At 52.8% G+C, this 13963-nt stretch overlaps 1 protein-coding gene across 4 annotated transcripts in view; it reads left to right on the top strand.

The window, feature by feature from the left end:
* Positions 1–10020, top strand: part of Ralgds (ral guanine nucleotide dissociation stimulator) — a 26248-nt gene extending 16228 nt beyond the window's left edge. For 2 of the 4 annotated variants that reach the window (XM_026778425.1, XM_013346021.2), the window contains exons 5-18: positions 519–712; positions 962–1383; positions 1994–2209; positions 2418–2521; positions 2848–2932; positions 4099–4167; positions 4478–4564; positions 4975–5007; positions 5279–5400; positions 5532–5627; positions 5911–6112; positions 6255–6497; positions 7398–7512; positions 9041–10020. In XM_026778425.1, coding sequence (XP_026634226.1) covers positions 519–712; positions 962–1383; positions 1994–2209; positions 2418–2521; positions 2848–2932; positions 4099–4167; positions 4478–4564; positions 4975–5007; positions 5279–5400; positions 5532–5627; positions 5911–6112; positions 6255–6497; positions 7398–7512; positions 9041–9219 — 2167 coding nt within the window. In that variant the 3' untranslated portion in view covers positions 9220–10020. The remainder of the gene's footprint in view (positions 1–518; positions 713–961; positions 1384–1993; positions 2210–2417; positions 2522–2847; positions 2933–4098; positions 4168–4477; positions 4565–4974; positions 5008–5278; positions 5401–5531; positions 5628–5910; positions 6113–6254; positions 6498–7397; positions 7513–9040) is intronic. The other 2 variants (XM_005346193.2, XM_005346191.2) reach the window with 1 other exon arrangement.
* The last annotated feature ends 3943 nt before the right edge of the window (positions 10021–13963 follow it).

The following is a 13963-nucleotide window of genomic DNA, read 5'->3' as shown; positions in this document are numbered from 1 at the left end:
GAGAGAGAGAGAGAGAGAGAGAGAGAGAGAGAGAGAGAGAGAGAGAGAGAGAGAGGGGTGCGTATGGGGTACCATTCAGAACCAGCTACTACGGGAATTCTTCCTAGCACAGCCTATCTTGATAGACACTCAGCTTCACTCCTTGGTAAGGGGTTCAAAGAACAAACCATGTGCCTCAGGAAAACTCAGCCCACACGTGGCTCACAAAGAATAGGTACTGAGGTAGTCCCAGTCACTGGTTGAGGTTCCTTGAATGCCAGGTAAGAGGATAAGCCCTTTCTGAATTAGCATTCAGGCAGAGTTGAACAGGAGTAGGGGCATTCCCCTAAAGAGCCTGAAGAACTGTCATCCTGTTGATGATCATTCTCCTGTGAGAATTCTCTGTAGCCTCTATCTCGTTCCTTGGCATGCCACAGTCAGGACAGCCAAAGGAGACTTGTGGGTGGAAGCATACCACAGGGGTGCTGTGGGAGGGTGGGAGGAGAGGCCATGCTTCTGACTCTGTTGCCTGTCCCCAGTGCCATCTCCTCCATTCTGGGCACCTGGCTGGACCAATACTCAGAGGATTTCTGTCAACCTCCGGACTTTCCCTGCCTCAAGCAGCTGGTGGCTTATGTGCAGCTCAACATGCCAGGCTCAGACCTGGAGCGCCGTGCTCACCTTCTTCTGGCCCAGCTGGAGGACCTGGAGCCCAGCGAGGCTGAGCCTGAGGGTGAGGAGACGGGGGAAGCTACACAGAGCCTGGTCGGAGCGGCCAGTACTAGTTCCCACCACAGAGAGACTCCAGGACTGGCAGTGGGCCAGGAGCTAGAATGCGCCTGGGACTAGCAAGCGGTATATTGTGACCTGGGTCAACATCTTGTTGGGGGGACAGGTGCCCGTCTCTCTGACAGGCAGTGGTACTCTGTCCTTGGAAATGCTCTGGGCAAGGCACCCATGTTGGACATCTTTTCTCCTGCAGCCCTGTCCCCAGCTCCAGTGCTGTCTCTGAAACCAGCTTCTCAGCTTGAGCCAGCTCCAGCACTGCTTCTGGCATCCAGCCAGGGTTTGGCACCAGAGCCAGCGCCAGAGCCAGTACCAGCTTCTGAGCCAGATCCATCCCTAGGACTAGCACTGGCATCCAGACCGGTGGTGGCACCAGCTTCTGAGCTGGAACCAGCTCTAGTGCCACCGCTAGAGCCTGAGCTGTCCCTCGGACCTGCTCTGGAGCTGGAGCCGGCTCTGTCACAGGCCCTGGAGCTGGAGCCAGCTGCTGTGCCTGCTCCTGCACTACAGCCTTCCTGGTCTTTGCCGGAAGCCACAGAGAATGGACTAGATGAGAAGCCGCACCTCCTGCTATTCCCTCCAGATCTGGTGGCTGAGCAGTTTACGCTGATGGACGCTGTGAGTGGCTCAGTGGGATAGGGCAAGGCTGACTTCCTTTTATATTCTGCTGTCTAGATCTGTTTTCTGGTTCAGAGCCTGTGCCCCCAGGGCGAATCCCAGCTCCACTGTTAACAAACATGTGAATAGGACACATTACTTAATCCCAAGTAATTCCCCCTGCGTGGTGGTCCTGAAGTACATGCATTGTGCACTTGCGCATGCGCGCACACACACTACACACTTAAGGATTTGGAGCAGATAGGAAGTGTGGTGGGCCTGACCTCTTAGGGATGGAGGCATGCTCACCAAGATACCCATAGGCCCTTGGGCCACCCCCTGGAGTCCTATCTAGCCTTAGCACTTAGGAAGTGCTACCTATGTATTGGAGACAGACAGACAGAGGACAGACTGTAACCGGTGTGTTCACTGGGGAGGGGGCAGCAGATGCTTTCTGAGATGAGCAGGCATGAGCCACTGGTACGTGCCCCTGCCTTCTCCCCATCATAGTTCCTGCTCTCTGAGGTCAGGTGGAGAGGTAAGGGTCCCACGGGGCTCATCTTCACTCTCTGAGGTCCAGCTTGGGCCTGTGGGCCGAGCATTGCACAGTGACACTCATCCTTCTCCCTAGGAACTGTTCAAGAAAGTGGTGCCCTACCACTGCCTGGGCTCCATCTGGTCGCAGCGGGACAAGAAGGGCAAGGAGCACATCGCACCTACCATCCGTGCCACTGTGGCCCAGTTCAACAACGTGGCCAACTGTGTCATTACTACCTGCCTTGGTGACCAGAGCATGAAGGCCCCAGACAGGGCCCGGGTGGTGGAACACTGGATCGAGGTGGCCAGGGTAGGCTGCAGGGGGGAGCTGGGGACCTCTTCTTTTTTCTCACAGACCTCAGGGCCACACAGCCCCCTGCCAGGTGCACACTCCCTCCTGGCACTGTGCACTTGAGCAGCTGTATGAATGAGTGCCCCTGGCATGCCCTCTGGGAGCTTCCTGGCATTCTTACGGCGGCCTCAGCCTGGGACTCCCCTCACAGACTCTTTGTCTCCAGGAGTGCAGAGCGCTCAAGAACTTCTCCTCCCTGTATGCCATCCTCTCTGCTCTACAGAGCAATGCCATCCACCGCCTAAAGAAGACATGGGAAGAGGTCTCCAGGTAGGCCTTCCTGTCCCCTGCCCCTGCTATACCCTGGGATCGCTCTGCCTTCAGTGAGCCCCAGCAGCAAAGTCCAAGGGGCGGGTCCACCGGTGAGCACAGTGTAGTGTGCACACCCTGATAGAGCCAGGTGAGTGTTTCGTGCTTGCACACAGCCACAGAACTGCCCAGCTGAAAGCAACCCGTCTATAGTCCCCAGTGGAGCCATGTTTAAAACATCCTCCAGCAGCTTAGGGTCTTTGGTATAAAAGCAAATGGATTCTCCATTGTGCCTGCCCCAGTGCAGACTCTTCCCAACTGTTGCCTTCTTTCTGTACTTCCTTCAGGGACAGTTTTCGAGTGTTCCAGAAACTGTCGGAGATTTTCTCTGATGAGAACAACTACTCCCTGAGCAGAGAGCTGCTCATCAAGGTGAGGAACCGCAGGGAACAAGGGGATGGCAAACTTCCGTGTTTGACAAAGCTTGGACAGGTGGCAGGCATAGAAGGAACAGGAGGCCCCTGGTAATCTGATGTAGTGGGGACAGCCAGCCTGGCTTCTGCAGGAGGATGAGCCAGCCAGATTAGCAGATCTACAGCTTCCTGCTGGGATTTAGCCACTGGCAGACTGATGGGCAGGCGATGGAAGGGGGTGCAACTACCTTCTTTCCTGAGGCAGTTCATTCTGTCTCTGTGATGCCAGGCCTGTCAGGGTTGGGGGTCCTTCCACCATGTAGTCCCAGGGTACAGATATGCCTGCATAATTGGCTTTCCCCTTTGCCCTGAAGCGGAAGCTGTTGGCTATCATGAGGAATGGTGGCAGGCTACCTTGTTCCTTAAAGCCACAGGAAGCACAGGCAGCTTAACATCAGGGACTGATAAACATACCTTTCTGTTTCACCCCAGAACATTCTCACCCCCACCCCTAAAAGGCAGCATTATTCGTGGGCCCTGCCCCTGCCATACTGGTCAGGGTGAGACAGCCCTGAGGAGCTCTGTATCCTCTGCTGAGGGCCCTGAGAGCAGGGAAGCACTGGTCTTGGGCTCCACCTGGGTGCTGGAACAAGGAGTTTGAGACACCTTGTCCCTCTCCCATTATGACTGAGCTCAGTTAAAGATCCTGCCACATACCAAGGGGCCCCAGGACAGGACCCAGTCAGTGGGCTGCACTCCTCTGAGTCCTTGTGGGGTTCTGCACAAGTTGCTGCCAGTCTCTATGCCTGTTTTCTTGTCTGGCAAATAGAGGGTACTGAGGTTACAGGAGGCGATGCTATCTAAGGTAAGAGTATGTAAGAGATCACTGGACTTGTTTACAGGAAACAAGTCAGGATGGCACTGGGTCTGGGCTTTGAGCCCGCATGTCTGCAGGAGGCAGGTGCAGGGTTCTCTGAACTTTGAAGGTTTGAACTCGAGTGCAGGAAGGCCAGGCCCAGGCTCTCCCTCCTCCACCATGAGTGCTAGGAAAGGAGACCGCTCCAGAAGCACCAACTGTAGCAGAAGGCATGCTGGGCTAGTACGGGACCTCCAGACCCAGGGTCAGAGCACAGACTGGGGTCGGGAGGGAGAAAATCTCATTCACTCTGCCTTCAACCCTGGTAGGAGGGAACCTCCAAGTTTGCTACGCTGGAAATGAACCCTAGGAGAGCCCAGAGGCGGCAGAAGGAGACAGTGAGTGAGCTGGAGGTTGGGAGAGAAAGGGTTCCCTTGGCCTTTATCTTCCTTGCAAGGTGACAGGCTACATCTTGGGGAACAGAACAAGACTTTGTACCACCAGAGTCAGGGCCCCAGCAGCTCTTTGGGGGAGAGTATGAGCAGGGACCACTTGATCTGTCCATTGCCAGCTTGGGATGGGAGGACCTGGGAGAGATGGGGCAAAGGCTCTCGGGCTGCTCCAAGTGCAAGGCCCTGGTGGGGTCGTGGTCAGGTGAGTAGGGGAGAGGAGCACCAAACCTTCCTTATTTCCCACCTGATGTCCCAGGGTGTCATCCAGGGCACTGTCCCCTACCTGGGCACATTCCTCACTGACCTGGTGATGCTGGACACTGCCATGAAGGACTATCTGTATGTGAGTGAACCTAGGGCTGAGGTGGGCTGAGGGTGGGATCCTGAGACCTTGGAGGCCCCTGCTGACCCCTGAGCTCTGGTTCTCATGAGAACTTGAAGGTTGCCCCCGTGGCGAGCCCTCCAGAGCTGTCTGACGGCAGAGCTGAGAAGTGGGTTGGCCAGACTTGATGTGCACGACCCTCAGATGGTGGCTCTCTACACTTCAAGGTCAAACTGCCTGTGGGCCAAGCAGGGCCTTCTAACTCAGAATGGGTTGGACAAAAATGTGGTTTATCTGAGGTGGTGCCTAGGGCCAGGTGCCCGTGCTCCCTGCCCCCTAGTGGGTGCCTGTCGTAGTGCAGAACAAAGTAGGCAGGACTTTGATGGTGGAAAGGGCTGCTTTCTTATGGATGTTGGCTGTCTGTCTTCTAGGGGAGACTCATCAACTTCGAAAAGAGAAGGAAGGTGAGGCGCTGCCACCCTCGGGATGGGGAGGGGGCCAAACGCGCATTCCATCCTTGTGTTGATCTCTGGTGACATCTGGTACACCCTTCAAGGGCTGTACCAGGGGATCTGGGAGGCGGCATCCAGGACAGCTTCCTAGGTGTGGCTGTTTGGACTGTGAAGCAGGAAGGAGCCTGAGTGGGTGTAAGTGGGGGAGTAGCCAGAGAAGACCTAGCAGCTAGCCCCTGCCCACCCTCATAGGTCCGTCACCACCCTGTCTTCCTTGACCCAGGAGTTCGAAGTGATCGCCCAGATCAAGCTGCTGCAGTCCGCCTGCAACAATTACAGCATTGCTCCGGAGGAGCACTTTGGAGCCTGGTTCCGAGCCATGGACCGTCTCAGTGAGGCTGAGAGGTGAGGCTGTAGGCCCTGGGCTGTCACGCCACACTGTTGTCTGGTGATGGCTGTGTACCCAGGCTCCGGGCTAGCCCTGGTTGGGAGCTCCAGCTTAGCTTCTGGTAGCCTCACAGCCACTTCTGCCTTAGCTACAACCTTTCGTGTGAGCTGGAGCCTCCGTCCGAGTCAGCCAGCAACACCCTCAGGAGCAAGAAAAGCACAGCCATTGTCAAGCGCTGGAGCGAGTAAGTGCCTGGGCCCAGGGGTGCACGGGGACCAGAGGAGCCTCGGGGCTGTGGGCTAGGAGAGCCAACTAAGCTGGCTCTAGGGTCTTACCCTGACACTGCCAGCCCTGTCAGCCACAGAGTGAGTTGAATCAGCTCTCTGGTGCTTAGTTTACACCTCTCTGAAATGAGGCGATCCCACAGATACCCAGGGAGAACCAAGCACTGGTAGACCAAGACTCCACATATTTAAGGGTGGTGTCCTTGGGAAGACCCCTTGACGTAAGCCAACCTATTCTTTCAGCCGCCAGGCTCCCAGCACTGAGCTTAGTACCAGTAGCAGTGCCCACTCCAAGTCCTGTGACCAGCTCCGGTGCGGCCCCTACCTCGGCAGCGGGGACATCACTGATGCTCTCAGCGTGCACTCAGCTGGTTCTTCCAGCTCTGATGTGGAGGAAATCAACATGAGCTTTGTCCCAGAGTCTCCTGATGGCCAGGAAAAGAAGGTGACCACCCATGTCCCCACCCCTCCTTATTGCTGTGTCTCACACTGTGTCCAGCAAGAGTCCCAGAAGTCCCCAAAGCTGACCTCTAGCCTTCAGGGCCCTTGATGATTCAGGCTGCTGTTGACACTGCTGTCCTCCACAGTTCTGGGAGTCAGCCTCCCAGTCATCCCCAGAGACCTCTGGCATCAGCTCGGCCTCCAGCAGCACCTCCTCTTCATCAGCCTCCACCACACCCGTGTCTACCACGCGGACCCACAAGCGCTCCGTCTCAGGGGTCTGCAGCTACAGCTCCTCACTGCCACTCTATAACCAGCAGGTGGGCGACTGCTGCATCATCCGGGTCAGCCTGGATGTGGACAACGGCAACATGTACAAGAGCATCCTGGTGAGCAGCAGCAGGGCCTCCTCACGGGGCCCAACTTAGCCAGGATGCAGACGTGCACAGACACCTGTGTGCGACTTTAGTTTTTTAGCATTGACCTTCTAGGTTTGAAAACATAGAAATAACGGAAGACTTTGGTCAGCACTCAGGGCTTGAGAGGTGGGAAAGGAGCAGTAAGGAAACTGGCCTGTAGGTCATCAAGTCTGAGGCAATGGATGGGAGAGAGCTCCGTTAAACTGTAAGGCCCTTGACTTTCTTTGGTGACTTGGTCTGCTGACCAAGATGGAGGCAGGCTGCTGAGAAGGCTGCTGTTGCAGTCCAAGCTCAGGGAAAGGGAGGCCAAAGCAGGCTGGTGGCCGTGGGCAGAGTCAGTAGTGTTAAAGTATGGGTGTTATTTGAATGTGGAGCCAATGGGATTGCTCACAGATTGTAGGTGGGCACACAGGGAGGCCCTTTCTCACCTGCCAGGGCTCCAGCTGCAGTGGAGCCAGCCCCTCAGCCCCAGGAGCTGCAATGCTCTTACTCACATTCACCTAGGTGACCTCATGACTGAGTCCTGAGCCAGCCTGTGCCACCTGCCATCACAGTGTCAGGGTAGGACAGGATGTAGGTGACTAGTGGGCAATGGCTGGTTCCTCCTTAGGACTGGAGTGGAAATTATTGGTTCCCCAGGCTTGTAATCCTCTTGCCTTCAGGGACACATGGCTCCCAAGGCAGTGTGGGAGTTGGTGGTAGGCTTTTGTAGGAAAATGGGGCTGGGGAAAGTTGGGAAATGGCCATCCTCATATTATGGGGGCCACTTTAAGGAAGCAGAAGATGGAAAGGTACCCAGATGGGTCTCTGGCCACTGTGCCCTGGAAAGCATTTATGACCTTTGTCTTGATAACCTGTCCCCCGTTTCAGGTGACCAGCCAGGATAAGGCCCCGACTGTCATCCGAAAAGCCATGGACAAACACAACCTGGATGAGGATGAGCCAGAGGACTATGAACTAGTGCAGATCATCTCAGAAGATCACAGTAAGTCAGACGGCTGGGCTCCAGGCCAGGGCAGAGGGGCAGGCCAGCACCGTCCTCTGCCCCAGGCCAGGGCAGAGGGGTGGGTTAACACTGTCCTTTACCCAAGGCCAAAGGCCTGAGGCCCTAGAAAGCACAGTAACAGGTAAATGTGGGCATGGCACCTACTGCGACCTGTCTTCCCCAGCATCTGCTGGGCCTCCCCATCTAAGATATAAGAGTTGAGAGAGGCTCACTCTGGGGTCTGCTGGAGGGGACATTGTCTGGCTCAACTAAGAAAGCAGGTGTTCAGAAAGAATTTCCACGTGTTAAAATCCACACATGAACACAAAAAGCACACATACTGAGTCCCATGTTCTAGAAACTAGAAGGATGGAATCAAGAACAGGCCTGGGTTGGAGAGTTGGCTCAGTGTTTGAGTCTGTACTGTGTGCTGAAGAGATGGCTTGGTGGTTAGGAGCAATTGCTGCTTTTCCTGAGCATCCAGGTTCAGTTCCCAGCACCCACATGGTGGCTCACAACCACCTACAACCCTAGTTCCAGGGATCCGATGCTCCTGTCTAATCTCCTTGGGTACCACATATGTCGCATACACATACGTGCAGACAGATACTCATACATAAAGTTAAACCTTAAAATCCTAACTGTGTGTGTTCTTGCAGTTCCAGCACACTTATCCACTGGCTGACAACCTCCTGTAGCTCCAGTTCTATGGGATCTGATGTCTTCTTTGGGTCTCCATAGATACAAATACATAGATGCACATAATTAAAAATAAATAAAAGAACCAACCCGCCAGGCAGTGGTGGTGCAGCGTCTTTAATCCCAGCACTTGGGTGACAGAGGCAGGTGAATCCTGGTCTACAAAGCAAATTCCAGGACAGTCAGAGCTGTTACACAGAGAAACCCTGTTTCAAAAGCCCATTCTCAAGGAGCTTAGAGAATTCCAGTCACTCTGTGCCTATGTCCTTCTCCCCATACGGAGGCTCTGACCAGCAGGTTAGTGCTAGATAGAGATCACCAGAGAGGTCACCATGCTGCCATCACACTGCTGGTGTGAGTCTGACACCCACACCAGTCAGCAGTGATGCTCATGACATCTCTTGACTTCTGTCGTTTTGGTTTTATGGACTGGGTGAGGGGACCCCCTGCCTTGCAGAAAGCAGGCCTACAGAGGCAGACACAAGGTCAGTAGGAGCAGCAAGTCCAGCTTGGTAATGATGGACAGATTCTAGGCCAGAGGAGAGTGGTGGAAGTTGGACCTAGAGGAAGTTTCTGCCTCTTGCTGGTCCATAGAGCCATTGTGAGTAGTAGGGGAGCATCAAAGAAAGCAGTCAGAATTCCAGGAAGCCTGCTCTGGCTGGAAGTCCCAACTATTAGAGACAGCCATGTGGGTGGGCGGCACAGAGAGACTCTTGGCTAGAGTCACGGGAGAGGTCCTTATTGGTGGCCTGGCCTGGAGAAGCTCTCAAGTGGTGGGCTTATCCCATCCCCATGATCACTCATTGTTGCCCTGCTCCCCTCCCACCAGAGCTGAAGATTCCAGAAAATGCCAACGTGTTCTATGCCATGAACTCTACTGCCAACTATGACTTTATCCTAAAGAAGCGGACCTTCACCAAGGGGGCTAATAAGGTCAAGCATGGAGCCAGCTCCACCCTCCCTCGTATGAAGCAGAAAGGACTCAAGATTGCCAAAGGCATCTTCTAAGGACGTCTCCCAGGGTCTGGCTGGCTGAGGACTAAGCACTTATAGACTAGAGTGGCCCAGGCCACACAGGTACCTCTGCCTACCTGCTAGCCCAGGCTACCCCCAGACTCCAATTTCACCCTAAACCTCTCCTGCTGCCGGGATTGACACCTGCCACTGACAGGCTGACCTGGCCTCCGGGGACCACTCGCCGCCTTAGGTGCCTTCTGCTCTCTGGAACCAGAGGACTAGCTGACTTTTGCCAAGGAGTGCTGCCAACTGGGCATGGTACCTTGCCTGCCCTGGACACTACCCTCCACACTTTCCTGACACCTCCCCAGGTGCAAATCACTGCCACCCATACCCCCGGATGCCCCAGGGCACCCACACACCCAGCAGGGCTGACCACTGCATTCTCTCCTTGTGCCCACAGGCACTGGCCTGGGACCTTCATGGAAGTCCTGGCCTTTCCTCCCACACTCTAGCCTTTCTCAGGCTGCACCAAAGATTCCACCTTCAGGGCCTACAAAGCGAGGGAGTCTCGCCCACCACGAGCCCCAGCCCTCCCTTGGATCAGAGAGAGAAGCCCTCTCATGGACCACCCAGTTGGTATCGAATCCCATACCACTGAACGTGCCATGCAGCATCACTACAGCCTGGGTCGTACGAGACTACATGAGGTGGGAGGCTGCGGGGAGGGAGAGATGACTGAATATTTGTATAAAAAGTAATAAAGTTTACTGATTGGGGTGGGGCAATATTTATTTGTTGTAAATAGAAAATGCTAGACTTGAATATTATATTAAAATCCCGTTTCTACTATGGCCTGGTCACTGTGGTTTGTTCTTTTTATTTTCTTGCTACTAGAAGGTCCTCTGGCTCTCTTTCATGGAGGATTCTCAGTGGATTTCATGCAGGCATAGAAGAACCAGTTGCGCTCTCCTGGCGTGCTAAAGGAAACACTCCGCCAACTTGCATGTGGCAGACTGGCTAAAGAGGTGTGTCTATGCTGCTGGCCTCTCAGCACTCCTAAGCGTGTTCACAGGAAGCATAGCACAACCTCCGAATTGTTGGCACCTGAAAACAAACGCTTCCAGGGTGCAGTCTCTATAGAGATGGAAGACTGGGGGGCTGAGAGATGGCTCAACAGAGAAGAGCACACACATCTCCCTTCACTGTGGAGGGCAGTGCCCAGAGACAGGCTTCCCAGCACCTATATCAGGTAGCTCACGACCACCTATAATTCCAACGCCAGGGGATCACACATGCAGCAAGCACTCATACACAAATAAAAATAAATATTTTTTAAAAAAATACATAGAGAAGCCGGGTGGTGTGGCACACACCTTTAATTCCAGCACTCGGGAGGCAGAAGCAGGAGGATCTCTGAGTTTGAGGCCAGACTGGTCTGTAGAACAAGTGCCAGGACAAGCCCCACAGCTACACAGAGAAACCCTGTCTTGAACAACAAAAAACAAAAACAACATAAACTCTGTCTTAATAAACTAAAGTGAGAGAGAGAGAGATCGCAGATTGTGAGTGTGAGCCAGCAAGATTGCTCAGCAGGTAAAAACACTTGTCTCTAAGCCTGACAACCCAAGTCCCTGGGACCCACGTGGTGGCAAAAGAACCAACTACAGCAGAAAGAGCAATCTACCTAACCTGCCACGCGCCCTGCAAATGTCCATCCTGAGACTGTGGATCTCAGTTCCGTGTTGACTGTGAGATGTCACAACATCTGGAAGAAAACGACTGCAACTGTTGCATCTTTGCGTTTATTACTTGATGTAATAAAGCTTATTTTCATTAAAAAAAAAAAAAAGAACCAACTCCTGTAAGTTGTCCTCTGGTCTTCACAAACACCATGTGCTCATATGCACGCGCACACACACACACACGCAAAATGAAGGAGGAAATCCACGTCATTTTAAACAGGGTCTGGAGAGAGCTCCGAGTCACTTGTCTGCTTTGTTGGTCTTGTAGAGGATGCAGATTTGGTTCCCTGCGGCGGCTCACCATCACCTGTACTTCTAGGAAACCTGGCGCCCTCTTCTGGCCTCCTAGACACGTGCAGGGAAAACCTCAAACACACTGAAGTAAATCATCTCGTCTACTGTGAGGAAAGGCCCTGAGACTACAGAAGAAAACCCAGGATGCTTACCGACATCAACCTTGGGCCTCCACATGCACACCCCGATCATACACAAATATGCGTGCTCCACACACAAAAATGGGGGGAAACATGTAGCAGATAAATGGAAAACAGAATCAGGTTCTTTGAAAAGATAAGCAAAATTGACAAACCTTTAGTTAAATCAGCCAAGAATTTAAATAAAGGACACACGTCACTCAAATTTGAAAGTGAGTGCATTGTTACCAACTTTGCAACAATCAAAAGAGTACTTAAGGTCCTGGAGCACCAGCAGCAGGCGGGGCGGGGAGCACATAGACAGGCCTTAAGGGCGTATGAAATGACATGTCACAAGGGGCTGGGAAGGAGAGTGGAGAGCCGATGTCGAGTGGAACCAGAGTTTCTTTCTGTCTGGGGTGATAAAGAGTTTGGGAAATAGGCAGTGATCTAGCTCCAGAGAAGCTAGGTAACAAAGAGGACCCTAGAGGGACACGTGGATTTCCCTGGGAAGGGGAATAGGTGAGATCTCCTGGGTAGCGGACATGCGCACGCGCGCGCGCACACACACACACACACACACACACACACACGAGGGATCTGGTTGATCAAGTTGGGGCTGATACGGAGGGGGAGAATAATGAAAGATCTTGAGAGAGGGGGCCATTTTGGGGATAGGGAGAAACCTGGTGCCAGGAAATTCCCAGGAATCTCCAAGGATGACCCCAGCTAAGACTCCAAGCAATAGTGGAGAGGGTGCCTGAACTGGCCTTCCCCTTTAATCAGACTGGGGACTACCCTAATTGTCATCATGGAGCCTTCTTCCAGTTGTTGATAGAAGCAGATGCAGAGATTCACAGCCAAGCACTGGGCTGAACTCCAGGAATCCGGCTGATGAGAGGGAGGAGGGATTGTATGAGCAAGATGGTGTCGAGACCATTACAGCGAAACCACAGAGGTAGTGGACCTGAGCTAATGGGAGCTCACGGACTCTAGACTGACAGCTAAAGAGCCTGCATGGGACCAGCCTAAACCCTCCACACATGAATGACAGTTGTGTAGCTCGGTCTGTTTGTGGGACCCCTGCAATGGGACCAGAGTCTGTCCCTGCTGCGTGAGCTTGCTTTTTGGAACCTATTCCTCATGCAGGGATGCTTCCCCAGCCTTGATAACAGCACCAGGAGCTTGGTCCTGCCTCAACTTGATATGACATGCTTTGTTGACTCCCATGGGAGGGCTGCCTATTTCTGAAACAGAGGAGGAGTGGATGATGGGATAGATGGGAATTGGAGGGAGGGAACAAGAAGAAGAGGGAGAGAAAGCTGTGGTTGATATGTAAAATAAATGAAAAAAATTTAAAAAAAAAATACCAAAAGAAAGTAATGGTGCTGGGGGTAAAACAGTGTAATTCTCCTGCAAATACTTCAGTTAGCCTAAGACATGGATTTTTTTTAATGTTTTCTTTATTATTTATTATGTGTACAATGCCTGCATGTACACCTGCAGGCCAGAAGAGGGCATCAGATCTCATTACAGATGGTTGTGAGCCACCATGTGGTTGCTGGGAATTAAACTCAGGACCTTTGGAAGAGCAGTCGGTGATCTTAACCTCTGAGCCATCTCTCCAGCCCCTAGGACATGTATTCTATCACAATAAATAATCTTTCAATGTGTAGGGGGTATGTGCACACCGGGGGTCAGAGGACCACTTCATGGAGTTGGTTCTCTCCTTCCACCTTTATGTGGATTCAGGCTTTTACCTGCTCAGCCATCTTGCTGACCTGTTTATTACAATTGTAAGAATTTTACCAGCTGGAGAGATGGCTCAGTTGTTAAGAGCGCTGACTGTTCTTCCAGAGGACCCAGGTTCAATTCCCAGCACCCACATGGCAGCTCACAACTGTCTGTTATTCCTGTTCCAGGGGATCCAACTCCCTCACACAGTCATACATGTAGGCAAAACACCAATGCATATGAAATACAAATAAATGATTTTTTAAAAATTTATGCTTGCAGACTGAACACAATGGTACACCCCCGTGGTCGCAGCACTTGGGAGACTGAGGCAGGAAGATTATGAGTTGGAGACCAGCCTGAGATAGATAGCAAAACTTTGACTCAAAATACAATTATTTAATATAAATAGTATTATAAATCCTAGTTCATAATTCTAGGTTCTTGGAAAGCTGACGCAGGAGGAGCCCTTGAGCCCAGCTTCGAGACCAGCCTGGACAATACAGCAAGTCCTAGGTTCGAAACAAAAGCCACTTGCAAGGATGGTTTCCTAACCAAAAGGAAGCCTTCCTACAGCTGTGGAGGAAGGGGAGCATTTGAAGCTTGCCTGAATGTTTATTGGATCACAGTAGGGACATGTAGACTTCAAAGTCATAAAAGTCTTAGGAGGGGCCAGGCCTTGGTGGCACACATCTTTAATCCCAGAATTTGGGAGGCAGAGGCAGGCGAATCTCTGTGAGTTCAAGGCCAGCCTGGTCTACAGGACAGCCAGGGATGTTACACAGAGAAACCCTATCTCAAAAAATAAAAACCAAGCCGGGCGATGGTGGCGCACGCCTTTAATCCCAGCACTCGGGAGGCAGAGGCAGGCGGATCTCTGTGAGTTCGAGACCAGCCTGGTCT

The sequence above is a fragment of the Microtus ochrogaster genome, chromosome 4 (assembly GCF_000317375.1).
Source record: "Microtus ochrogaster isolate Prairie Vole_2 chromosome 4, MicOch1.0, whole genome shotgun sequence".
Lineage (NCBI taxonomy): Eukaryota > Metazoa > Chordata > Mammalia > Rodentia > Cricetidae > Microtus > Microtus ochrogaster.
This window is presented reverse-complemented; position numbering and strand designations above follow the sequence as displayed.